The sequence below is a fragment of the Phascolarctos cinereus genome, unplaced genomic scaffold, assembly GCF_003287225.1.
Source record: "Phascolarctos cinereus isolate Bilbo 61053 unplaced genomic scaffold, phaCin_HiC Scaffold_726;HRSCAF=1367, whole genome shotgun sequence".
NCBI lineage: Eukaryota > Metazoa > Chordata > Mammalia > Diprotodontia > Phascolarctidae > Phascolarctos > Phascolarctos cinereus.
Genome location: NW_027556098.1, coordinates 285624077 through 285651607, shown reverse-complemented (window position 1 = coordinate 285651607; position 27531 = coordinate 285624077). Strand labels below are relative to the sequence as shown.

Below are 27531 nucleotides of genomic sequence, written 5' to 3'. Positions count from 1 at the left end.
CAGGACTAATCATAGAGGCCTGGAAGGGCATAATAGCCATGCTCTGGGGACTTATGTGTGCGAGTTGGGATAATCACCCTAATACATGTGCTACAACTGTTAAACATTTTGTTGTGCCTAAGGGGGTGTGGAATACTGGAACTGTTGCTAATCTGATAAAACTGTCTAGGTAGCATCAGGCTGGGTAGACACAGCCCTTGGCTGTGCCTAGATCTGTTCTGAGCTTAAGTTGGATTAATATTAAAGGACTTTCAGATCAGTGCACCTGTTTTGAAAAGCCCAACCCCATTGATTGTTTCTCATCCATTCTATAATGGTTCCTCTAAATAGCCCAGACTTGGACCAAACCAGGCCCATTAGGAGAAGGCCCAAAATTCTGTGAGGGTCCCAGATCCAACTTATTCACCTGGAATCCCTGGAATATCCCTCATTAGGAGGTCCCTTGGATCCATATTAATAATATATTTGTAAATATTCCTGAATTTATCACCAAAACATTTAAGTGCCTAATTATAATATTTTGGTAGGTTCTACTTATGGAAAATTACACTGTGGTCCATTCTATCAGAGATTCTGACCCATGACACTGATGCGTACACACATACAAGGGACATAAAACAACCAAATGAAAACAATAAACCAAGATGTAAAGTAGATGCAAAATATTTATATCTCACACAGATCAGGAGTAAATACATTTTAGGGTTGGAGAATAAGGTTATGTGCATATCAGAAGTAGGAACTAAAGAAAATAACTTTGATAATTCTATGTCTAGATAGGTGAGGATTAAAAGTTGATTAAACCCAAGCTTCCTAGAGTAGAAACTCACTGAGACACAAGATAGTAAGCTATAGTCTGACGTAGTGGCAAAGTGTCACATTTACAGGGAATATTTTATTGAAAGCTGGTATCTTGAGGTGCAACAACAAAAACCATTTGATAATGATCCAATAAAGTGTTCTCTACTCAATAAATATTTGCTAAATGAATGAGCTTTGGGGATTATTGCTGGTTACAATTTATCCTGTAGTAACTTGACTACAGAATGAAAGGATATCTGACAATTCAGTCTGCTTCTCCTTTCCTCTTCCCTTTTGTTCATGTACCTGAGGTTGTCTTTGCTATGTCTTTGCAGTTTAAATTTGTTTTTATAATCATAGATTATAACTGGAAAGAACCTTAGGAGTCATCTGGGTCAACCTTCTCATTTAATAGATCAGGAAAATAGTTCAGAGAAGTTTAAGTGACTTGCCCATGTTCACAAGCAATAAGTAGCAGAGCCAGGTTTTGAATTCAGGTCTTCTGGGTTCTAACTTTTTCACTCAGAACATTGAGAGAGGGGAAGAATTTGACAAACTAGTATAATGGTTCTAAGAGACATGTAAGAAAATCTTTTGGTTTGCAGTAAGCTGTAAAGTTGACAGCTTAACAGTTTGGGCAAGAGAAGTCTAGATTGCAGTTTTGTAGGTTGCTAATCTATTCTAAAATGACCTAGGACATAAGATCATGAAACCATTGAGGGAGAATAATACTATTTTTTTCCTTTGTTTTTTGGTGAGGCAATTGGGGTTAAGTGACTTGCCCAGGGTCACACAGCTAGTAAATGTCAAGTGTCTGAGGCTGGATTTGAACTCCGGTCCTCCTGACTCCGAGTCTGGAGCTTTATCCACTGTGCCATCTAGATGCCCCCGTTTTGTTTTTTTACAAAAGAGAAAGTTTAGGAGTTACTTAGGGAAAGAAGTATAAGAAGAGAAAGGTATGGTCAAGGTACACAACAATTAAACCAAAAAGAAATTTAGTATGGATTCAACTTTCAACCCCAACTCTACTTGTTCTCAGAAGATGCTGAGCTGTTTAACAATCTAGTAGTCTCTTGGGAGCAGGAGATACTATATAAGAAGATGATATTTGAAAGGCATTGATGCTCAATGGTTTATAACATTAAGTGTTATTCAGTTTTGTCCTGAGGGTGGACTATTGGTCTTCTTTCTACATTACATTGCCCGAGATAGGGGATAGGGTCTGGACCTGAGATTTTGTTGATATACACATGACAACACTCCCTCTACCTATGCAGGTCAGCAATCTTTGTAATTTATAGTCTGAGTTTCCTAGAGCACCTAGAAATTAAGTGACTCGCCCCAGGGTCTCCTGACTTCAGAACCAACATTCTTTCCATTGTACAGTGCTGGAAAGGATCTTTTGGAATTGGATGGAATTAAAGAACATGGTGGTAGTGAATGGGCCAGGAAGGGGGAAAAAAAGGCTGAAGATAAGGGGGAGGTGGTGAGGAAGGGAGGGAGGGGGAAACAAATAGTAAGCTATATTCTGAATTCCCAAAGCCAAACAGCGTTCTGGCTAACCAGTTCCTCCACCCATCACAGTACAGTAAAGCTTTCTTTGCCAACTATGGAAATAAAAGTGATGTAACCAGGACTACTGAAAGGCCACCATTGGTCACCAGCAAACTGCAGAATGGAAGAGGCAAAATCTTCTGTGTTTAAACACAAACAGATTCAGTAATGAGCCGTTAAGTGTCTGGTGAACGGAGCTATTCTTGATCTGGCCTGTGGGTGTGTAGTTGACAGTTCAGTTACTTTCTTCTTGTCTCTTGTAAATTTTATACTAGTTACAGAAATTTAAAAAATCAGCCACCCAATAGAAAAATAAGTCTGGGTTCAAAAATCTAGAAGAAAAAATTTTCCCTATCATTCAAGTCCTTTTTTATTTTACAGGTTCATTGTATAATTTGCTAATAGTTAATAACAGTTTTTGCTCACTCTCTACATTCCAAGAGATGGAATTTCAATTGTTCACTATCAATTTAAAAATGCCTCACTTGGTGTCCTTCCTCTGATCTTCCTGTGTCCTCTGTTAACAGAAAATTACTGACAGCAGCATCCTCCCTTTGCCCAATTCTACTCTCTTATCATCACAATCAATGTCAGGCTATTTCTTCAACCCTGCCTTCCTGTTCTACATGGGAAATTGAAAGGAGTCAGGAATAGTCCGAGTAAGCTTAACCTGGGCCTCACCCCCACAATATATTTAATTTTTCTCTTGCATTATTTATTTTCCTATATTATTTTGTGGGCAGGCAGCTAAGAAGGGGAAGAGGGCTGGTACCAGCCCTGAAATATCAGATATTTTCTCTCTGAAGTTTTTTTCCACATATTTCTCTCTCTTTTTTTAAAATTCCATTCTCCACATTACCAACAAAACCAAGCCCACACCAACCTTATGCTCCCACCCAGTCACTCCAGGTTATTGAGATTGAATACTTTATCATATTTTCTATTGTTGTTGAGTGGTTTCAATCTTGTCCAACTCTCCAAGCTTCTATTTAGAGTTTTCTTGGCAAATACACTGGAGTGGGTCTGCCTTTTCCTTCTCCAGCTTATTTTCAGATGAGGATCTGAGGCAAATAGGGTTAAATGACACAGCTAGTAAATGTTTGAGGCCAAATTTGAACTCACGTCCTGCTGACTCTAGGGCCACCATTCTGTCCAAGGAGCCACTTAGCTGTCCATATTTTCTATTACCATTTCTTTCTCCCAAAGCACCCCTTCATCAGTATTAGCAGCTAAAGAATTTCATTGAGCCTATTTGAGCCTTGAATTTGGGGGATAGGAACTGAGCATCCACCTGTACCTCACCCTACCTGCCATTACTCTAATACTCTAAACTTCACCCTCCTCACCTTACCCAAAGATCTCTAATCCCCAGATGCTCCCCATGGCTCACTTTCACAAGCCTTTTTTGTCTCAGTCATTCCCACATCACCATTTCCCCTTATTTCCATATTCCCCAAGTCACAGAACCATAGATTTAGAACTGGAAGGGACCCCCATCTCACCGAGGTAGCTCCAACCTTGTTCTTCCTCTTCTTCACCCCAACTTTGTCCCTTTGTGTGTTCAGTTGTGTCTGACTCTCTGTGATCCCATTTGGGGTTTTCTTGGTAGAAATACTGGGGTGCTTTGCCATTTCCTTCTCCGCTCATTTTTACAGATGAGGAAATGGAGGCAGAGTTACGTGACTTGCCCAGGGTCACACAACTAGCAAGTGTCTGAGAGAAGATTTGAATTCAGGAAGATGAGTCTGCACTTCAGGCCCGGCCCTCCATGCACTGCCCTACTTTGACCCTCACTTATTGACACTCTCCCACTTCTCCTCCAACCACACCTCCCTGATCTTTTTCAACCCCACGCATGCTTTCACCCATTTTCGCCTCACTCGGACCGGTATCTCCATCGCCCGTCCGTCTGACCCCTGCCTGGTATCTACCAGAATGCCCCACCCCCCTCTCACTAAGGTCTCTCCCCCCCACCCCAGGGCAGGAGGCGGGAGCAGAGGGACGGGGGCGGGCCAGGGGGAGGGCGCTCCTCCGGCTCCGGGCGGGCCCCTCTCGCAGTCCCCGCTCGCGGTGCAGTCTGGGCGAATATGGCCGCTTCCTGTCTGCGGCGGGGCTGGGAGGCTCGGGGCTGACCGCGGCTCCTCCTGTCCGCCGCCGCCGCCGCCGCCGCCGCCGCCGCCGCCGCCGCCCCCCAGCCCAGCCCAGCCTAGCACTCGGCCCGGCCGCGCCATGGAGAAGAGCTCCAGCTGCGAGAGCCTGGGCTCCCAGCCCGCGGCAGCGCGGCCGCCCAGCGTGGACTCGCTGTCCAGGTAAGCGGGCGGGCGGGCGAGCCGGCGCTGGGAGGAGGGAGGCGGGGGCCGCCCGGCCCCTCTCAGCCCTGGCCCTGCCCCTGCCCGCTGCCTCCGGCTCCTGCGCCCCCGGCTGGCTCCAGCCCCACCCGGGCGCCTGGGCGCTGCCCGCCTGGCATTGCCCCGGGCCGCTTCTTCCTTTCCCATCCTCTGCGAGGGACCCAAGTGCCACCCTGGGCGTTTTACGCATCAAATAAGCGATTCCATTCCGTCGTTCCCGTCCCTTTCCTCCTTCATTCTACTTTCCCATCTCTTTCCAATTTCCTTCATTCCTTCCATTCATCCCTTTCCTCCTTTCTTCATTCTACTTTCCCATCTCTTTCCTCCTTCCTTCATTCTACTTTCCCATCCCTTTCCTCCTTCTACTTTCCCATCCCTTTCCTCCTTCGTTCTACTTTCCCATCCCTTTCCTCCTTCCTTCATTCTACTTTCCCATCCCTTTCCACCTTCCTTCATTCTACTTTCCCATCTCTTTCCAATTTCTTTCATTTCTTCCATTCATCCCTTTCCTCCTTCCTTCATTCCTACTCTCCTATCTCGTTTCTCCTTCATTCATGCCTACTTTCCCATCTCTTTCTACTTTCCTTCATTCGTTCCTCTCCATTCCTTTTTCTCCTTCCTTCATTCCTTTTCCATCTGTTCCTTCCTCCTCCTCGTGCTCTCCGAAGAAACTCTTTCCCCTGCATCTGTTAAGGGTTGTCATGGAAACGCCCTTACTCTTTTCTCTTCTAACTCCCCAGACCAAAACTTGAGTTTTGGGATTCTTGGGCAGCCCTCATCTCTGAGAAGTGAATGGAGAAAGTAAATCCCCTTAGAGAATGTATCAGGTAGGCCAAATGAGAGGGCATTTTCCTTACCCTTTGCCCCCAGCTTTTCAGTTTTTCGGATGGCCTGAGCTTGATAGGATTGTTGGGGTTTTGTATGTGTTTTTAAAATTTGGAAGTATGAAAGAAAGCCTTAGATTAGTAAGTTGCAGGTTTCCAGCAGAGTTCTTGGTGAATAATAGGTGAAAGCCTGTGGGTCATTGAAATCTCTTGTGTCTTGAGATGTGATTTTAAATGGAAAAAAAAGTAATTGAAATGGTACATTTGTTATATAGTCATAAAAAGGCTTGGGAACATCGAATTTGCTAATGGATCATAGACATCGTAAATTAGGATTAGATTTTTAGAGTTCAAAGGTACTTTAGAGGTCGTCTGGTCCAGATCTCTTATTTAACTTCGGAGGAACTGAGACCCAGAGAGGTTGAGTGATTTGCCCAGAGTTAATAAGTAGCTGAGGCAGGATTTGAACTGAGGTCTTTCTGATTCTAAGTCTAGGGCTCTGTCATTCTATTTGCTAGTGAAAAATAGTCCAAAGAATGAAGAAGTATCAGATATTAAGCTGTTCCCTGCATTTTGGTACATAATTCCGAAATTATGCAGGAGAGTAAGACTATATAACTATATAAGCAAAATATAGATTCCAACTGTAGTTTAGAATTACATGCAGATTATAGTTTACTTTATAACATGTTATTAGAGCTTCACAACTTAGTCTCTGATGCTTACTATCTATTTGATCTTGGGCAAGGAGCTAAGCTTTTCCTGTACCCTCAGTTTCCTTGTCTATCTCATCTCAGTTTTCTGACTAGTATGGGTTATTTTTCCTATTCCCATTAAACTCGTCTTTAGAATAAAAAGGGTGGACTGGATGCCTTCTAGCTCTTTATCTGTAATCTGATTCCCATCTTGTAGATATGAAAACTGATGTTCAGAGAAATTCAGTGATATGCACTTGATCACACAGCTTCTAAGTGTTTGGTGGCTAGATTTTAACCCTGTCTGCTGAGCTATACTTTTTTGAACGACTGCAATTAAAAACAATCTTTAGTTGAACCTCATATGTGCATATATGTTTACTCTTTTAAAAAAATTATGATGCTTACCTACCTGGAAGCTTGAGGGTTTAAAACTACTTAAAAAAAAACTGCACCTGTGTGTACCCCCTGCTACCCCTGAGAGTGTTTAAACGAGTAGAACTTTTGTCTGAATAGAATCATATAGAATCCTAAAACTTTCAGAGTTAGAAGGGACTTCAGAGGCGATCAAGGTCAACCTATGACTAAACAAGTCCTCTTTACAACATACCCAACAAGTGATCATTCAGCTTTGTCTCACACCCTCTAGTGAGGGGGAACTCACTACCTGCCAAAGCAGCCCATTGTACTTTTGAACTGCTCTAGTTGTTAGGAAATTTTCCTTTCATGAAGCTCAGATTGCCCTCATTGCAAATTTACTCCTTGTTCTGCCTTTGTGGGCCAAGCAGGACAAATTTAATTTCTTCTCCACATGAAAGCCCTTTAGATACCTGTAGACACTATCATGTCTCCCTTAAATCTTTTTTATCATGCTGAACATTCTTTGCTCCTTCAGCAGTCTTCATGTGGCTTTATCTGAGTGAGGCCTTTTAATGCAGTTGCCACTCTCTGGACATTTTCCAACTCATCAATATTTTTTCCTAAAATGTGGTGCCCGGAAATGAAAACAACCCTGTAGACGTAAATTGATCAGGGCAGAGCACACTGAAACTATTAACTCTGTAGTCCTGAGTATTGTGCTTCTCTTAATGTAGCTTAAGATCAGATTAGTTTTTTTTGATTGCCGTGTCATTCTCTTGACATAGTTTGGGCTTGCAGTCTGCTAAAATACTAGATCTTTTTTTTTTTTTAAAGAACTGGTATCTAGTTATGCCTCCCCCATCCTATACTTAGGGTTCAAAACAACAACAAACTTCCTAAGTATAAAACTTTATTTACACTTATTTTTATTTCATTTCATCCAATTTTATTTGATACCATTTTTTATCCTGTTGAGGTACTTTTGGAACCTGCTTCTGTTATTAATGTTATCACCCTTCTTAATAATATGCCATCTGCAAATTTGATAATTTCCATTCAACAAGCATTTACTAAATACCTACTATATGAAAGGCACTGGTTGGGCTCTTGAATTAGGATATAAGAACAAAAGAAGACAGAAATGAAACTGTTCTGGCTCCCAAGCAGCTTATACACGGAGAGGGGGCATGCATCATGGACAAGGAAAATAGGCAGGAGAAAGGACTAATAATTGTAGAGATCGGGGGAAGAATTCATGAAATATGTGGCAACTCAATTGAGCTGTAAGTGAAGATGAAGATTCTGAGAGACAGAAATCAGTCAATTAATAAGCATTTATTAAGTGGCTACTCTGTGCCAGTCCTTCGCTTAAGGAACTGATGGTTTACTGGGAGGGCCAATACATACAAAATGTTTTACATGAGTATATACAAAATAAATACAAGGAAGTTTTTTGGGGAAAGTACCTGCAGCTGCAGTGATTAGGATGAAGTCTTCGTGTATAAGGCAGAGCTTGAGTTGAGTCTTAAAGAAAGCAAGAGATTCTGAGAGGTGGAAATGAGGAGGGAGGGCATTTAAGGAATGAGTAACAGCTAGTGCAAAGGCCCAGAGGTGGGAGCTGAAATGTCTATGAATAGTAGTAAGAACACCTGTTTGGCTGGAAGATAGGAAGGGGGCATGTTTTATGAATTGGGAATAGCATTTGTGAATGTCTGGAGGTTGGACATGTAATTTTGAGTTCAGGGCACATATGGTTTGACTGGAAGGTAGAATTTGTGAAGGAGAGTAGAATGAAAATAAGACTGGTAAAATAGATGGGAGCCAGACTAAGGGCTCAGCTCAAAATCTTCTAGAAAATAATGTCGTTTTTGCCCTTCTCATGTCTAGAATCTAGTTTTTGGTCCTCATTTTAATCCTTAATATAATTATCAGCAATTATAGATGTGTTAGAGAATTTGATAATAAACTGGATGAGACCTAGTACTTGTCTGAATTTAACTTAAGGTACCTGACATTGGAGGGAGTGGGAGAAGAAACCTCCCTAAACACGTTAACTATCCATTCATTAGGATTCTCCATGTTTTTACCTTCTATTGAGTTAGAACATCCTAAAGCAAACTATTTGGACCACCTTATTGCAAACACTTGTAGAAATGAATTCTGTGAATCACATTTTGCTATCATGTCTTCTACTTTTATAAAAAGTGTATATGAGAATTGTCTGTTTGAAAAGCCTGTGTGTATTTTCTGTAAAATGACAACTGAAGAGACAGTTTATTTTGTCACTTTGTGCCCTTTATATAAGAATCTACTTGATAAATTCCTGTTTGAGTTTATTCAGGAAAAAAAAAATCATTGATGGAGATGAATTTGTATCAGAAAATGAAATCTATGTAACTGCATGTTGCTATTTTCACTCCATTGGTTAGAAAATGTAAAGCCAAATTTATTGCTCACATATTAAATTCCACTGTCTGAAAGCACTTCTGCTGTTTCTTAGATGGCCTCTGTTTTATTTGCCAAAATGGCTTACATACATTTATACTCTATGTTTATCTTAGGTTACCTCAGGTTCTTTGGAAGTTGTCTTTGGTTAAATCATAACACAATACTGGTCTGTACTGCTACCTATTTTTTAAGATCACACCATTGTGATGATGAATTTTGTTTTGTGCTTACAAACCAATGCCACACTGAACATTTGTAAAGTATCTCTTTTGTTAAATGACTGCTGTCCAAAATGCCCCTACTGCTTTTAATGCTGCCTCCTAGACTCTTGACAGGCTTAATGCTCTTGTTTAGAAAATAACTTTATTTTTGTGTACTATAGCCATGCTATTCAGTAGTTGTAGTTGTTTCTGGGCTATCCACAGTTGTCTTTAAGGGTGTGCTTCCATGAATCCCTAAAATAAAGTTTCATTAGCCTTCCCTGTTTGCTGTTTTCCTATTTCAGCTCACTATTCCCTAGTTGCTTAGGTGTATTATAGTTTATTTTTTACATACCATCAGCCCAACATGTGTGTGGTGCAAAAAGCTGTTTGTTTAATGCCAAGAAACTGGCTAGTTCCAGGAGTCTTATTGTTAGTGTTTTTCCATTTGATATCAGTATAGTTAATAGATAAGGTTGATAGGAGATTACTCAATATGTTGGATTTAACAGACATTATAGGCACACATACCATACTAGCTGTTATAGATTGTTTCACAGAATTCTGTTGACTTTTAGTGGTTGGGAACTTAAAGAAAATTATCATCATACTACCAGCAGCTTGGACACAGCTAGGTGGTACAGTGGATAGAGTGCCAGGCCTGGAGTCAGGAAGACGCATAATCTGGCCTCAGATAATTACTAGTTGTATGACCTTGGGCAGGTCACTTAACCCTGCTTGCCACAGTTTCCTCATCTGTAAAATGAACTGGAGAAGGAAATAGCAGGTGCAGCTAGGTGGCGCCCTGAAGTCAGGAGGACCTGAGTTCAAATGTGGCCTCAGACCAAACACTTGACACACACTAGGTGTGTGACCCTGGGCACGACACTTAACCCCAATCACCTAAAAGCATAAAAAAAAAAAAGAAGGAACTAGCAAATCTCTCTAGTATCTTTGTCAAGATTACACCGAACTACATGACTGAAAACTACTGAAGAACAAAACTACCACCGCTTATTAGCTTAGGGTATATTAGTCATTATGATTTGATTTTTTAAATTTTTTAATCAGTACATCACTGTAGAATATACTTAATAAGTGACAGAATTCAGTGATAACTTTAATCTCTTTATAACAAAATGTTAGGATCACCCCAAACAGAAGGCTCTTTTGTTTATAACTGATTTTATCTTCTGTCCACCCAAATGACTAAAAAGGGTTTTCTCATTTAGATTTTGATCTTGAGAAGATAGCTCTTCTCCTCAGTTCTCCTCAATATCCTCCCTACTTCTTTCCCCCTTCCCTCCTCTCTCCTCCCAACCTCCCTGCCCCACCCCACAAAGCCCTTCTATAGTGAGTCTTCTGAAATGCCATATACTTAACCAGCTATTTAATGTCCAAATAACAACTTGATTACTGTCTGAGTAATTTCTGAGTAAGGAATATAGGGCCATAGGCCTATTAAATGTATGCAGCATAGTTACTAAGGCCAGTAGAATGTAAGCTCCTTAAAGGGATGGTCTGATAGGACAAAACTGATATCCTAGCTCCTAGCATAGTCCATTATATATATAAGGAATAGGTGCTTAACAAATTTTTTTTTTGGCTTTTTGGTGAGGCATTTGGGGTTAAATGACTTGCCCAGGGTCACACAGCTAGTATGTGTCAAGTGTCTGAGGCTGTATTTGAACTCAGGTCCTCCTGACTCCAAGGCCAGAGTTCTTTCCACTGCGACACCAATCTCCCCCTTAACAAATGTTTGATAAAATTAATTTAGCTTTATCTAGATTTGTTTGTCTTAATTCCACTCTGCTTCAGCAGCAGCCATTATTTCTTGAGGAAACAAGGTCCTTTTTGGCTGGTAATATATACAACTTTTAGATTCAGGCAAAAACAAACAAACCAAAAAACAAACAAAAAAACCCCCCTCAAAACCCAAGAACTTCCAAACCCTCTTTTTAAGCAGTCCTCTGATTCCATGAAATGGTTGTTGTATCCTTCCTAGGTCCTCCTCCCAGAAATATCTTGAACTAGCCCTCTTGCTGAGGCTCTTGCTTTTGGTAAATATAGACCTTGTTTCATCTCTGTCATGTCTTGCACTTAATCCTCCCTACTTCTCCCTCTTCTATCTTTAAAACTCCCTTGTCCTAGTTATTCTGGGCAGAGCCTCTTTATCTATATCATTCTGTTTCATTTCAGTCAGTTTTGTAGTTTAGACTTTAACTTTGTGGATCTAGAGGGAAGAACCAGGACTAGCAGATGAAAGTTATAAAGAAGCAGATCTTAGCCCAATGTTAAGAACTTCCTAATGATCAACACTGCCCCAAGATGGAATGGACAGCCCTGATGTAGAAGAAGGGGCACTGAATTTGTAGTCAGTTTCCTCATCTATAAAGTAGGGATAACAGTACTCACATTAATTTTGTCATGGGGTTGTTGTTGAGAAAGTGCTTTGTAAATTTTAAAGAGCTTAATAAATATTAACTGACTTGAGCTTTTATGAGATGCATACTGTATTCTTTGTCACTGGAATCAATCAAAGCTGGATCACCACCTGTCAAGTATGTTGTAAGAGGGGATTCCTACATGGGATAGGAAAGTAGAACTTCTAAGACCCCTTACTACTCTGAGTCTTGGATTCTATGGATTATCACAAATTATATTTACAAGTCACACTTGCACTTATGTCTGCTGAAAACGTGTATGCGTGTGCATGTCTTGCACACCTATAATGAACAGCTGGATGAAGGAAGTGACTAATGACACTTTGTTTTCTGATAGAAAGTTTTAGCTTGCTTGAAATGTTTCATGTCAGTTGACAAATGTGCTTATTTTTCTTTGAACTTACTGTTAATTTATTGCACAGTTAAGTGTTCTTTAGTCAATTATATTCTTTTTCTTGCATATGTGCTTGGAGAGCACACACTGACTAAGCAAATATTAGTTGATTGTTTCTGACTTCTAATGAGACTTAATAGTCTGTTGAGGCAGAGGTTACCCAGCTATCTGAAAACATTCTTTTATCAGCTCCTCCCTAGTTGCATCCTTAAAGTGACCTCTTACCAAAAGGATCTGTGCTTTGAGTTGTTTTTCCAGTAGTGGTAATGGATTTGTGATGTTCTATGTACATTTTTTTTTCTATTTCCCTTGTACTATTGGCAGCCAGTCAGAATTAGTGATGGAATCAGTGGTGACTAAAAAAAAAAAGTGAAGCTGACTGTCCTTTATAGGAATTCATACCTTGGCATTATTAGTACCATATTCTACTACTGAAGTTATTTATGGACTGAGGATTAATTTTAATTAATCCAGGATTGTTAAATGATCTTTAAACTTCTATTGAGAAAATCTTTAATAGTATGTGCTATTATGAATTAGCTAGGAATTACTATTGAAACAGAAGCAAAGTTATAATTAGTAAAATAGCTTACCGAAGTACATAAGTCGGTATACATTTATGAATTCATTTACTGTTTTATGTTTTACATTCACAGAATATTAGAACTGAAATATACCTTAGAGATATTTTTGCTTAACTCCTTTAATTTAATAAGAAAACTTAGGCTTAGAGAGGGAAGTTATTTACCCCAGGTCACCTATCTTGGCAGAACCATCACTTGACCTCAGCAGTTTTGACTTCCAAGTCTCTTGTTTACAATGCCTGTTATTACATATTTTGCTAATTAGTATATAGTATTTCCAACAAAAGTAATTGAAGTTTGCTAAGTGAACTTACAGTATTTATGGTAAATAGCTAGCATTTATGTCATACTTTAAGATTAATGCTTTTCATATGTTATCTCATTTGATCTCCACAAGAATCCTATGAGGTAGATGCCATTTTTTTAGATGAGGAGACAGGCTTCAAGAGGTTAAGTAACTTGTCCAGAGTCACATAACTAAGCAGGGTTTGAACTCAAGTCTTCCTGACTCCAACTCTAGCACTCTATTCACTAAGCTTATTAGTAAAAGTCTTACAAATTATTGGCCACAGTGGTAGTAGTAGTACAAGGTATTTAACTATAAAGTCTTTCACAACCTGGCTTCTTTCTAATCTTACATTTTACTCCCCTCTACGAAAGCTATAATCGAGCTATACTCACCTTCTTGCTGTTCCTCACAGGTGACGATCCGGCTCTTTGGATTTTCACTGGCTATTTCCACATCTGCTGGAGTGGTTTCCTTGGTGTCTTAAAAGACTCAACTTGAATCTCACCCTCTGAAGGAAGCCTTTCCTATTGTCTTTCTGATCCCCTCTTTCCCTAAGTCCCATCCCTCTGAGATTACCTTCTATTTACATTGTACATTTTGTATATACGTAGTTATTTGCATATTGTGTCCTATATTAGAACGTGAATTTGAGATTAGGGGTCATGTTTTTCTTTTCTTTGTATCCCTAGTACTTAGCACAGTTCCTGGTACTTAGTAAGCACTTAATAAATGCTTATTGGCTGACTATCATAATCTGTCTTTTAAAAGACTTCTTAAGGTAGCATTTTCTTTTCTCAGGTATGGGTAATGCAAGCCAAGAGCTAGTGGTTTACAGATGTTTGCTTAGAGCTCATGTGCAATGGATAGAGCCCTGGGCCTGGAGTCAGGAATACCTGAGTTAAAATCTAACTTCAGACTCTTGGTAGTTGTATGACCCTGGTCAAGTCACTTAACCTCTGTTTGCCTCACTTTCCTCAACTGTTAAATGGGGATAATAATAATAATACCTATCTAGCAGGGTTGTTGACAGTGCTGAAGTACATAGTAGGTGCTATATACATGCTTATTCTTTCTTCTTCTTTTTACCCTCTTCTTAAAAATAGGGCCTTGATGAATTGAGTTAAAGGGTTTTTTTAAGTATTATAAAGAAATTGTTCTATGAGACCAACACCTGATCCAATATAATTTGGATTACACCCAGGGGAAGGAAATAACCTGGATACAGATGTCCAGAAATCATTGAGTTTATCTTGAAAAGCTGCCAAAGCAGTGCTGTTGCTTTTGAAATCATATGGGCCAGAGGTCACATGTGATTCAGAGTTTGCCCAATGGAAACCTCCAGTTCTTAGTGAACACTATTTTTCCTTTTTACGAAAAATAGATTTAAAATTTGTGAGGGACCTCATGACCTTTTTAACAAAAAAGAGAATATTAAATTTTGTTTAAGTCAATTGTAGGGAATCAAAAGCTATTAAAAAGGAAATGGTCAGAGACATTGAATGATTTTAAAAAAAATAATATGCCTGATTTCCATAAGAAGTCAGATTGAAAATGGAACTATGAAGGATGACATTTTAATGAGTATAACCTCAATTTCAAATCCTGTGACTTTATTATACAGAACTAATTGCTATTTATCCATCTTAAGGTGTTTCTATATAAGTACCAATTTTTTCATCACCAGAGAGCACTAATGAGCAAGCATAATAATTTTTCCACAGATGAAAGCACATGGGACATGTTGTCAGTACTTTAATTTGTAGTTTTCCTTTCAAAGTATTGTAGAGTTTTTGATGTGATAATTTTGGATAATTTTAAGATATTAGATTAACTAAAGATCACTATTTCTAAAAATTTAAGAATTAAATTTTTAAAAGATTGCTTTAATTAATTTGCTTTTAAAAAAATCACCTAAACTCTGTTATTTGGAGAACTGCTTGCCCAGGAAGTGTTGACTTAGTTAAATATGTTCTTTCTACTGTATAATAATAATAATAACTGACATTTATGCAGTGCCTACTATATTCCAGGCACTATGCTAAGTGCTTTACAAATATCTCATTTTATCCTCACAGCAAATATAGTATCTAGCATAGTGCCTGGTACTTAGGAGATGAGCAATAAATACATGCTGATTGACTTGATTTTATGTTACTCTAAAAATTGTATTAGAAATTTTTTTCTTTTCTGCATTTTGCTTTTGAGTAATACCTTTTTAATTGATAATTTGTTAATCTTTCCCTCCTCAAATGACAGTCAGTTAAACATTCCTGTCTTGCTTTCCAGTGCTCATTGAAAAATATGAAACAAAAAAACCCAAAACAAGTCTTGTTGATATCTATAGAGTTTCAGTGTTCAGAAAAGACAAGATTGATACTTCAGCTAATTTTAGTTGCCTGCCATGTAAAGGTCCTCTGTATACTATGTCAAGTAGGGTTTTACAGCCAGTGGTCCTAGTTCAGTAATCTTGTTGTAGTTGTTCAGTTGTTCTGTGGTGACTCTTTGTGACCCCATGGACTGTAGCACACCAAGTCCTTCTATTCTCCACTATCTCTCAAAGTCTGTCCAAGTTCATATTTGTTGTTTCCTTGACACCATCCATCTCATCCTCTGCTGCCCCCTTCTCCTTTTGCCTTCAGTCTTTCCCAACATCAGTGTTTTTTCCAGTGAGTCCTCTCTTCTCATTAAGCTTCCCCTTCAGTATTTGACCTTCCAATGAACAGTCTGAATTAAGTTCTTTAAGTATTGAGTGATTTGAACTCTTTGCTGTCCAAGGGACTCTCAAAAGACTTCTCTAGTACCACCATTTGAAAGTGTCAAGTCTGTGGTGCTTTGCTTTCCTTATAGTCCAACTCTCACAGCCATACATTGCTACTGGAAAAACCATAGCCTTGACTATATGGACCTTTGTTAGCAAGGTGATGTCTCTGCTTTTTAGTTTGCTTTGCAGATTTGCCATAGCTTTCCTTCCAGGGAGCAAGTGTCTTTTGATTTCATGGCTGCAGTTACCATCTGTAGTGAACTTTGAGCCCAAGAATATAAACTCTGACAGTTTCTATTTCTCCCTCTATTTGCCAGGAAGTTATGGGACCAGTTTCCAAGATCATAGTTTTTTTTTGTTTTAGATGTTAAGCTTCAAGCCAGCTTTTACACTCTCCTCTTTCACCCTCATCAAGAGGCTTCTTTAATTCCTCCTCTCATTCTGCCATCAGAGGGCTATCATTTGCATATCTGAGGTTGTGGATATTTCTCCTGGCAGCCTCAATTCTGGCTTTTTGATTCATTCAGCCTGACATTTTGCATGTTGTACTCTGCATATAAGTTAGACAAAAAAGATGACAGTATAAAGCCTTGTATTCCTTTTTCAATCTTAAACTAATCGTTTGTTCTTTGTTTGGTTCTGTTGCCTTTTGGCCCACACACAGGTTCCTCAGGAGACAAGTGAGATGATTTGGTATGCTCCCAATTCTTTGAGGATTTGTCACATTTTGTTGTGATCCACACAGTCGGAGGCTTTAGTATAGTCAGTGATGCAGAAGTAGATGTTTTTCTGGAGCTCCTTTACTTTCTCCATAATCCAGTGAAAGTTGGCAATTTGGTCTCTAGGTTCTCTGCCTCTTTGAAAACTAGCCTGCTTTTCTGATAATTCTCAGTTCACATATTGCTGAAGCCAAGCTTGCAGAATCTAAAGTATAACTTTGCTGGCATGTGAAATTAATGCAATTATTCAGTAATTTGAACATTCCTTGGCATTGCCCTTCTTTAGGATTGGGATGTAAACTGATCTTTTCCAATCTGGAGGCCACTGTTGTGTTTTCCAAATTTGCTGGCATATTGAGTGCAACACTTTACCTGTGTCATCTTTTAGGGTTTTAAATAGCTTGGCTGAAATTCTGTTATCTTCTCTGGCCTTGTTAGCAATGCTTCCTAAGGCCCACTTGACACTGTGTTCTGCTAGATATCTCCTCCAGATCAGTAGCCACACCATCATGGTTACAGGTGATGTAGTTCTTCTGTGTATTGTTGCTACTTCTTCATTTTCTTCTGCTTCTGTTAAGTCTCTCCATTTTTGTCTTTTACCATGCCTATTTTTGCATTAAATGTTCCTTTGATAGCTCTAATTTTCTTGAAGAGATCTCGTCTTTCCCTTTCTGTAGTTTTCTTCTATTTCTTTGCATTGCCCATATAAGAAAACCTTTTCTCTCCTTGCTATTCTCTGGAATTCTGCATTGTTGGGTATATCTTTACCTTTCCCCTTTCTCGTTCCCTTTCCTTCTTTCCTCAGATGTTTGTAAAGCCTCGTTAGACAGCCATTTTGCTTTTTTGCTCTTCTTTTTCCTTGGTGTGTTTTTTCTTGCTTCCTGCACAATATTGTGAACTTCTGTTCATAGTTCTTCAGGCACTTTACCAGATCTAATCCCTTAAATCTATTCATCACATCCACTTCATATTCATAAAGGATATTATTTAGATCATACCTATATGGTCTGATGTTTTTCTCTACTTTCTTCAATTTGTTTGAGTTTTGCAATAAGAAGCTTATAATCTGAGCCACAGTCAGCTCTAGGTCTTGTTTTTTTTTTGTTGTTGTTGTTGTTTTTTGAAAGACCAGGTCTTGTTTTTAACTGAATGTATAGAGCTTCTCCACTTCTGGCTAAAAAGTATGTAATCAATCTGATTTCTATCTAGTGATGTCCATGTGTTGAGTGACTTTTTGGGTTGTTGAAAAAAAGTGTTTGCAGATTATCTTGACAGAACTCTGCCCTGCTGTATTTTTGTACTCCAAGGCCTAACTTGCTCATTATTCCAATTATCTTTTGATTTCCTACTTTAGCGTTTGTTGGTTGGTTGGTTGTTGTCCAAAATGACATTACTATGTTAGAGCCAAGTTATCGTGTATCTGACTGTGGCTGATCAGACCAATAGGAGTTCAGAATGTTCTATCACAGGTCAGGCACAAATAGCACATGTGGACATTTGGGGAGGATTCCCTAAATTTGCGCATCTAGCCTTTCTTTTGAGCTACTTCATTTCAGCACACCATCAATTCTGCTAATAGTCTGTTAAATGCCAATGTTTGCTACGAGGGTGCATCCATGAAATTTTATTGCATTTAGGTAAATGGAAGACAGTGTTGGTGAGAAGAAGGTCATGAGATGTGCAAGTCTTCGGTAGTAAGTGACTGTTGCTGCTGCTGTTTTCACTCCATTCCTCCCTAGGACTCCCTGCCAGGTCTGGTAGTCTGATTCTACTTTAACGTTAAAATCACCCAGAATTATAAGGTTGTCCTCTTTTGGCACATTGATGATAAGGATCTCCAGATCTTCATAAAATTTTTCTTTGACCTCATCAGGGTTTGTCATGGTGGGAGTATAGGCACTGATGATGATGATGACGTGACATTATCCTGCAAGTGGCAATCACGTTGTCTTGACACTGTGGCATACAAGCTTGTTGACTAGATTAGTTTTGATTGCAAAACCTACACCAGCTTCATGGTGCTCCTCTTCACTGTGGCCACTGCAGAAAAATGTGTATCCATTTCCAACTTCAGTAAGCTGGACTTCATTTTCCAGTCTTATTTCACTCAGGGCTGCTATTTGGATGCAATATCTGCTGTGTTCTCTTGCAACAAGAGCTGTTCGTCTTTCAGGTCTGCTGACTTTTGTGTTGTTTTTAAGTGTGTGCACATTCCATGTGCTGATGGTGAGTGGAATCGTCTTTGTAGATGTTTTTGTACATTTTTTTGTGTTTCAACGGCAGGGGGGGATCCCTGCCTGCTGTGGTAATAGGGCCAGGATTCCGTAAGCAAACAGTTTTTAGGGCACCTTTTCTAGCCCCTTCTTCACACCAGAAGATGAGCAGTGCAATCCTTAAAAGGCTGCTCAGACACCCAGAGTGCTGCCGAATCCCACTGCTGCTTCCAGTGAGAAGACGACCCTATGGCCTGGGCTTCCTATGTTCAGGATTGTGACTACAACCCTCATTGTATCTGCACCTGCTTCCCCGTCACTTGCCCATTGCCACAGGACTTAGAGATAGGTAAAAGTGGTAAAATGATATGGGTAATGTCTTTTGATTCGTGAGTGAATTGGATTTAAGTGAGGCAGAGTTGCACAAAGTCAACAGCCTTATTGTCTCCTCCAGAGTCATCACAGTCTAGTGACTGAGTCAAGATGAATGGTGATGGCTCAAGATGTAGTGGATGACCTTGGCATCTTTCATGTTTAACCAAGCTCTAAGTGCTCTGCAGCACCTGCTTCAGCTGCCTTCATGGCCATTGGAACAGATTGTTCTCATCCACCTGTTTCACCAGGGAAAATCTTCACATACTTGGGGTAGACCCTCCCCTTACTCACCAATGGGTTTGAGACCCTTTGGTTACTCTCAGCGTGTTTTAGCCTGTCTGCTGAAATGGTTTACTGGGGCTTGGCTACTGTGTGTGCTACAGCTTCTTGGAGCCCCAGGTAGGAGTTAGTGGAACACTTGGACACCAAAGGTGGAAAACAGCCCTGAAAAGGGCTCAGCAGCCTTCACACCAGGGTACTAGTCTTCTATGAACACACCCTATATCCCACATTACAATCCCTTATGATGAATTTGACATCTTTTTTCAGTGTTATTTCTAGAAATAATTTCTAGAAGATGTTGTAGGTCTTCATAGAGCTGATCTCTGATTGGCCTCTAGTATTAGTGGTTGTATTATATTACTGTGAAGTTGAACTTGTGATACCTTGGATTTGAACAGATATCATTTAGTCATTTTTGAGATTATTCTCCAGTACTGCTTTTCTCATCCTTTAATTGACTATGAGGGCTACTGCATTTCCTCCAAGGGCTTCTTGTAGTAATCACCTGAATTAAATTCACCCATTCCAGTCCATTTAAGATCACTGATGCCCAAGATGTCACTGTTTAATTTTTCGGTCTCTTGTTTGACCACATCCAGTTTACTTTGGTTCATAGATCTTACATTCCAGGCTCCTATGCAGCATTGGGGTAGGATTAAAACTTACATCTTCCTGGTTTGTCTGACACTTTATCCACTGCACCACCTCCTAGCCGCTTACATATTGGGGTGCTTTGATCTCAAATTCTTAACTTTGCAACTTCTTTGTATGTTATTTTAGGCCAAGTAATTGTAACTATGTATCTTACATTCATGTAAGGATATGAAGCTACAGTGTAAAATGATTCCTACTCTTTTTTTCTTTACAGACTGAAAAGCAAGGGCTTTCATGGTAAATAATGACAATAGTAATGATGATGAAATCTGCCCAACGAATTTCTCAGTTTAATGTCCCTTTCCAAACTAAGTGTCTATATATCTTTTCCTTAAAAAAAAGCCACTACTGAGCAATGTGGGAAAATTGGGACATTAATACACTGTTGGGGGAACTGTGAATTGATCCAACCATTTTGGAGAGCAATCTGGAATTATGCCTAAGGAGTTATAAAGTCATATATACACTTTGACCTAGCAATACTACTAATAGGCTTGTTTCCCAGGGTGATCAGGGAAAAAGGAAAAGATCCTACATGTTCTAAAATATTTATAGCAGCTCTCTTTGTGGTGGCAAAGAATTGGAAATTGAGGAGATGCCAATCAATTGGTGAATGGCTGAACAAGATGTGGTATGTGATTGTGATGGAATAATACTGTGCCATAGGAAATCATGAGTTGGTTGATTTTAGAAAAGCATAGAAAGACTTGCATGAAATAATGAAAAGTGAAATGAGCAGAACCAAGAGAACATTGTATACAGCAACAGGAATATTGTTAGAAGTATAACTATGAATGACTGAGTTATTCTGAGTATTATAGTGAAGGAAGATGCTGTCTGCCTCTAGAGAACTGATAAAGAAGAAAGAACTGATAAATAGAAGTATGCTTAGTATCATTTTACATACATCTATAGCTATACATCTGTGTCAAATGGTAGCCTTCTCTAATTTGGGATGGGGAGGAAGGGAGATACTTCAGAATTTAAAATGTAACAAAATAAACCAAATTTAACTAAAAAAAAGTCACTGCTGATGCCTTTGCTTATTATAGATTGTGGAAGTCCATTTCAATAGTGGTGTCAGTCTCTGTATTTTTGACCTAAACTTTTTGTTAAACTTACTGACAAGCTAAAAGTCTGTTTTGCTTGTTAACTGACTTATATTATCATGTTACTGCTTTAATTATTGGTATTTTTTGATATTTTATACTGAACTGACCATGTGCCTTCCATTTCTGGCTGGGCATACCGCTTGAGAGAAGGTGGCAGGGGACGTGTCTGACTTTCATGTACTCCAACCAGACTTCCACATAGAAGACTTCCACTTCTTGATGCCTCAGCTTACAAGAGGAGCAAGACATTCCTCTGACCATACCCTTCCATCTTCTGCTGGGCATGCCCTCTGAGAGAAGACTTTTAGGGTCAGGCAGCAGGACTTCCACCCAGGCCAGTGCAAGGCAACTTCTTTTTCCTGTTGCCAGTCAGATATCCTGTCTGTGATGTGGAGAGCCTCTGGCGAGAAGAGGAACAATCTGTTATCCAGCCTCTTCTGAGAAGAGGAATAGCCCCTTCTGTTCTGTGATGAACATTCTCACATCTGGATATATGCTACCTATCCCTGCGATTCCAAACCCTTGTAGGTCATCATCCAAATCCCATTCCCCATCCCCCCATCTGATTCTTTGTTCCTATCCACTCAACCCCCCCACCCCAAAGTCCCAGCCAAATGCCACCCACCCCTTCCACTGTACCCACTGCCCTTCATTTTAAATTTTTTCCTCTCCTACTTCCAGATTCTAGCAGACCTTTCTGGCTACCCTACCCAGTACTGGCTATACTTTCACTCATTCTCCAAGGCTCACTGGTTAGGACAGAGAAATTGGAATCTTCCTTGCTCACAATTGCCATTTCCAGGTTCTTTCTCTTTCTCCATCACTCAGTGACCTCGCCTTCTTTGAGGTTCATGCAGTTCATATCTACTATTCAATCAAAATCCTGGTGTCTATTGACCTTTAAGATATTCTCCTTATGCCTCAATCAGTTCAATACCTGCCTTACGATGTTTCTCCTCCCCAACTCCTGTCATCATACTAGGGGCCTTCAATATACATACTGACTCTCCTTCAAAAACCTTAACCACTCAATTGCTCAACTTATTCATTTCCCATGACATATTCCTCCATCTCATCTCAGCCATACACAAAGATGGGTCATATCCTTGATTTCTTCATTACCCACAAATGCCCCACCTTCATGTTTAAGAATGCTGAAGTCCCATTATCTGATCATAATGTATTACTTTTCCACTTCTCCCTCTTCCCTCCCTCACCGCATCCTATTCTTTATCCATACTGCGACCTCTAATCCCTTGACCCCTCAATTCTCTCCCAGACTATCTTCCCTGCAGCAGCCATTCTCTCCTCTTTTCTCCATCTTGACCTTATGGTGAGCCAGTTCAACTCTATATTGTTCTCTTCTCTTGAGTCCCTGGCCCCTTACCATATCTGGCCCTGACAAGCCTCTGTCTTGGATCACTGCCACCATTTGCTGCATTTGCTCCTACAAATATGCTGTTGATTATAGGTGGAGAAAAATCATACAACAGTTTTGATTGGATCCACTACAAATTTATGTTATATAACCTCATTAGGGCTTTCACTGCTGCTAAGCAATTCAACATTTCCTTTTTCCCACTCATCACAGTGATTCTTATGATTTTTTTTATCCCTTCTCAAACCTCCCAGGACTCCCTCTGCTACACAACCCTCTCAGCTGAGAGCGTTGCTTCATATTTTATCCTCCCCGCTCCATGAGGCCATTTGCCTTAAGCTCCCTTTTCTCCTCCCTTCCTCATCTCATGTAACTCATATGCTTCTGTTACTACCTTCATCCCTGTCTCACAAGGAGAAGTGGCATTACTCTTTACCAAGGCCAACCCTTCTGCATGAACAAGTGATCTCATTCTCTCCCATCTCTTCCAACAAATTTCCCCCTCTGTCATTCCTACTCTATCACCTTACCTTCAATTTCTCCATCTATTGGCTCATTTCCTAGTACCTACAAACATGTCCGTATCTCTCCTTTATCCTCAAAAAACCCTCACTTGATCTCTCCATTTCCTTTAACTATTGTCCTATATCTTTTCTGCTTTTGGTGGCTATCTTGAAAAGGCTATCTATGCTAGGCACTTCCACTTTTTTCCACTCATTTACTTCTTCATCCCTTAAAAATCTTGCTTCTGACATAATTTCACTGAAACTGATCTCTCCAAAGTTACCATCGATCTCTTAATTGCCAAATCAAAAATGGCCTTTTCTCCGCCTTCGTTTTTCTTTATCTCTCTACAGCCTTTGGCCCTGTTGATCACCCTCTTCTCCTGAATGTCTCTTCTCTCTAGGTTTTTGGGATGCCACTTTCTCTTGGTTTTCCTCCTACCCATCTGATTTCCCTTCTCAGTCTCCTTTGTTGGATCCTCATGCACATCATGGATGCCCTACAGGGTTCTATCTTATATCCCCTTTTCTTCTCCCTCTATGCTACTTCACTTGGTGGTCTTTTCAGCTGTTGTGGATTTAATTACCATGACGATTCTCAGATCTGTCTATCCTGCCCCAACATCGCCTGGCCTCCAATCTCTTATCTCTTACTTCCTGTTGGACATCTTGAACTAGATGTCCTATAGGTATCTTAAACTCATATCTAAAACTGAGCTCATTATCTTTCTCCCTAAGCCTTCATCCCAATTCCAGTCCCAATTTCCCTATTACTTTTGAGAACACTACTGTCCTTCTAATCCTTCACCCTTAGAACCTAGATGTCATCCCTGACTCTTTACTATCTCTCACCCTCTCCTCCCCTATTCAGTCTGTTGCCAATGTCTGTCACGTTCACCTTTCCAGCATCTCTTGAATATGCCCCCTTTTCTCTTCTGACACTGCTACCACTTAGGTGCAGGTCCTCATCACCTCACACTTGTACGACTGCAGTAGCCTGCTGATGGGTCTGCCTGTCTAGAGTCTCTATGAACTATAATCCATCCTTTATTCAACTAACAACATGATTTTCCCGTGCAGGTGTGACTGTGTTTCTGCACTACTTAATACATTCCTGTGGTTCCCTGTAGCCTTCAGGATCAAATATAAAATTCTTTGGTGTTCAAAGCCCTTTATAACCTAACGTCTTTTTCACCTTCCCAGTCTTCTTGTACCTTACTCCCTACCATGTGCTCTTTGATCCAGTAACACTGGCTTCTTTGCTGTTCCATGAGCAAGACACTCATCTTTAGGCTCTAGTTTTCTCTGGCTATCCACTCACTATGCCTGGAACATTCTCCCTCCTCATCTCTGCCTATTGGCTTCCCTGGTTTCCTTCTAGTTCCATCTTTTACAGGAAATATTTCTCAATGATGAGACTGTACTTAGGTACATTGATCTTTGGAGAGTAGATACAGTCTGTTGCTTGTAAGTGCTAAACACAAGGATTGAGAGTGGTGAGGTAGGTTTTTTGTTTTTGTTTTAAAAACCTCATAAGTTTTGAAAGGCATAAATCCCACACTCACACATAGTTTCTCCTTGCCCCTTGAAAGGCCTTTGATGATAATGAAAAGAGAGTGGTTTAAGTAGGGACTTGTCAGTAGTTGGTTATTATCAAAAGTGCTAGTAAAAATAAACCTTAGTTTTACTTTCTTTTACTGAGTGTTAGTATTCAACTAATATTATAAAGCATAGATTTTATGTAAAACATATGCCCCCATTGTTGATCTATCATTCTTCAAACATAAGCATACTGAAACCATCCTGCTTGTCATTTCATTTCGTTGCACAATAATATTCCATTACAATCATGAACCACAGCTTATTTATCCATTCCCCAATTGATGGGCATCACTTTGATTTCCAATTCTTAGCCACCACAAAAAGAGCTGCTATAAATATTTCTGTGCAAATAGGTCCTTTCCTTTTCCCCTTTTTAATTATTTCTTTGGGATGTAGTGTCATTGCTGGATCAAAGAGTATGCACAATTTATAACCCTTTGGGCATAGTTCCAAATTGCTCTCCAGAATGGTTGGATCAGTTCACAACTCTGCCAACAGTGCATTAGTGTCCCAGTTTTCCCACATTCCCTCTGTAAGTTGAAGCTTTTTCACTGATTTCTTTTTACTGCTAGGAGGAAAAAAAAAACTTAGAAAACCTCTAAAGTACTGTCTTTCTGCTTTTAAGGCAAGAGAGCTTTGATATTATGTTCTTTTCTTGGGTAACCTAGAGAAGTCAACTGACATTTACTAGTCAGCATTTATTAAGTGCCTGCTATATGCCAGTTCCTGTGCTAAGTGCTGGGGATACAATGAAAGTAAAAGAACCAAAAAAGCAAAAAATGTAACTTCAACAAAAACAAAACCAGTCTTTCCTCTCAAGGAGCTCACAGTCTAATGATGAGGAGAATAAGAAACTAGTGGTGACCATTGAAGGGAGGTAGCCAGAGCAGTCCCTGGGAGTAGAAGAGGAGGAGCTAGTGATGATTGAGAAGTATCCCTATGATGGTTTAAATTTTTTTAAGGTATGAGCAGGAAGTCCTGGTTCCGAAATGAACTACTCAGGCTCTTCTTCCTAAACCCTTAAATCTTCTAGAACCATCCCTTTTGCCCCTCAACTGCCCTTGTTGCCTTTGCCCAACTGGAGCTTTTTATCTAGGTCATGGAGTCCTCCACCAGTGGCTTGAGGCTGGGGGAATCTTTGTATCTATGGGAGAGAGGGAGAAGGAGAGAGAGAGAGAGAGAGAGAGACAGACAGACAGACAGACAGACAGACAGAGACACACACACACACAGACAGAGACACACACACACAGAAAGAGAGAGAGAGAGAGAGAGAGAGAGAGAGAGAGAGAGAGAGAGAATGAGAGAGAGAGAATATTTGTGTATTTGTTTGTTTCTAGTGCTTTTGAGATAGCAGGAGGTGAATTCCTGGCCTTGGGATTCTCTGTGCGTTCTTAGTAGGAAACATTGTTCTCTAGAGCAGATAAGTACTGTGTAGTACAAGTCAGTATATTGTTGCCCTACAGCCCTACGTTTTCTTACTGCTAGCGTGGAGGGAATTCCAAGTACTGAATCTAGGTTTGGGTCTTTATTATCAATCAGTCAATCAAGAAAACAAGTATTATTAATCAATCAGGAGCTTCATTAAGCTCTTAATATGTGCCAGGCACTGTACTAAATGCTGGAATACAAAGAAGGGCAAAATCATGGTTTCTGTTCTTGAGGAACTTACATCTTAATGGGGGAAATAACATGCAACTAATTATGTGCACACAAGATATATGCAGTGTAAATAAGAGGCAATTTTGGGAGGCATTAGCATTGGGAGAAGCCCAAAAGGTCTTATTCAGAAGGTGAGATTTGAGCTGAGAAGGCCAATGTCTCTGGATTACAATGTGTGAAAGGGAGTAAAATGTATGAGGATTATAAAGATAGGAAGGGACAAGGTTGTGAAGGACATTAGCTGCCAACCAGGGTGTTTTATATTTGATCTTGGAGTAGGTAATAGGGAGACATTGGAGTTTATCAAGTAGGGAAATCTATGCTTCAGGAATTCACTTTGGCTTTTGGGTAGAAGATGTGAGTGAGGAGAGACCTGAGTCAGGGCAATGACCCAGGAGGCTATTGCAACAGTCTCCAGACGTGAGGAGATGAAAGTCTGCCACAAAGTAGTGGCTGTGTGAGTGGAAAGAAGGGGATGTTTTATATGAGAGATGTTGTGAAGGTAGAAACTACAATATTTGGTGGTAGTTTGGATTATGTGGAGTGAGTGAGAGAAAGAGATTGAAGATGATACTGAGGCTATGAGTCTGGGCAACTGGTGGTGCCTACAATAATAGAGAAATTTGGAAGAGGGGAGAGTTTGGGGGGAAGAGAAATTCTGTTTTGGACATGTTGAGTTTGAAAAGCCTTTTAGTCTCTCCAAGCCTCAATTTTCTCATCTGTATCACATAGGGATGTTGTGAGTGAAGTGGGATTGCTAGGAACTCTGAAATGTTAGGCTACCGAGTGGTGTCCACCTGGAATGAATTCACACACTCAAACCGTCTTCCAGTCAAGTGGCAAAGTTTATTGTAGCACCAATAAAGTGGGCAAAATTCTTAGGGAAACTGCAAACTGATGAGGATGGTGCTGATGCTTATATACAGATGGGATTAAGGAGTGGTAAGTAGTCTAGGGTGTACCAGCTACAACAGTGAAAGGAATGTCTAATAAACTAATTAGGTGATCTAGGTGGGATTGTAGAGTGGTATATACAAGTAGTCTGGGGTGGGGCCAGTGATCTGGGCAGCTAGAATGTATGGGAAAATTTAGGAATTGGGTTGCTTCTAGAGGCATGGTTTTTTCCTTTTAGGGGTCCAGGTCCCATAATCTCATCAGTGAGGATCTACATTGCAAAGTGTTATGATAAATATGAGTTATAATTGGAGGGTGAAAGACTAGAGCCTCCAGTTAAAGAGGCCAGCTATTTCTTCATTTCCTACCAGGCTATGCTCTGCTGGATTTCTTCATGATACTTCCCAAATGTCTTTATCCTAGAAGATTACTTCA

The 27531-nt window shown here is 40.0% G+C and overlaps 1 protein-coding gene across 3 annotated transcripts in view; it reads left to right on the top strand.

Moving 5' to 3' along the window:
* The first annotated feature begins 4436 nt into the window (after nucleotides 1-4436).
* The window catches only part of MTMR2 (myotubularin related protein 2), a 106102-nt gene continuing 83007 nt past the window's right edge, over nucleotides 4437-27531 (top strand). The window contains exon 1 of one of the 3 annotated variants that reach the window (XM_078147158.1): nucleotides 4437-4664. In XM_078147158.1, coding sequence (XP_078003284.1) covers nucleotides 4585-4664 — 80 coding nt within the window. In that variant the 5' untranslated portion in view covers nucleotides 4437-4584. Of the gene's footprint in view, nucleotides 4665-4847; nucleotides 5531-27531 lie in introns of those variants that run through there. The other 2 variants (XM_021000657.2, XM_078147157.1) reach the window with 2 other exon arrangements.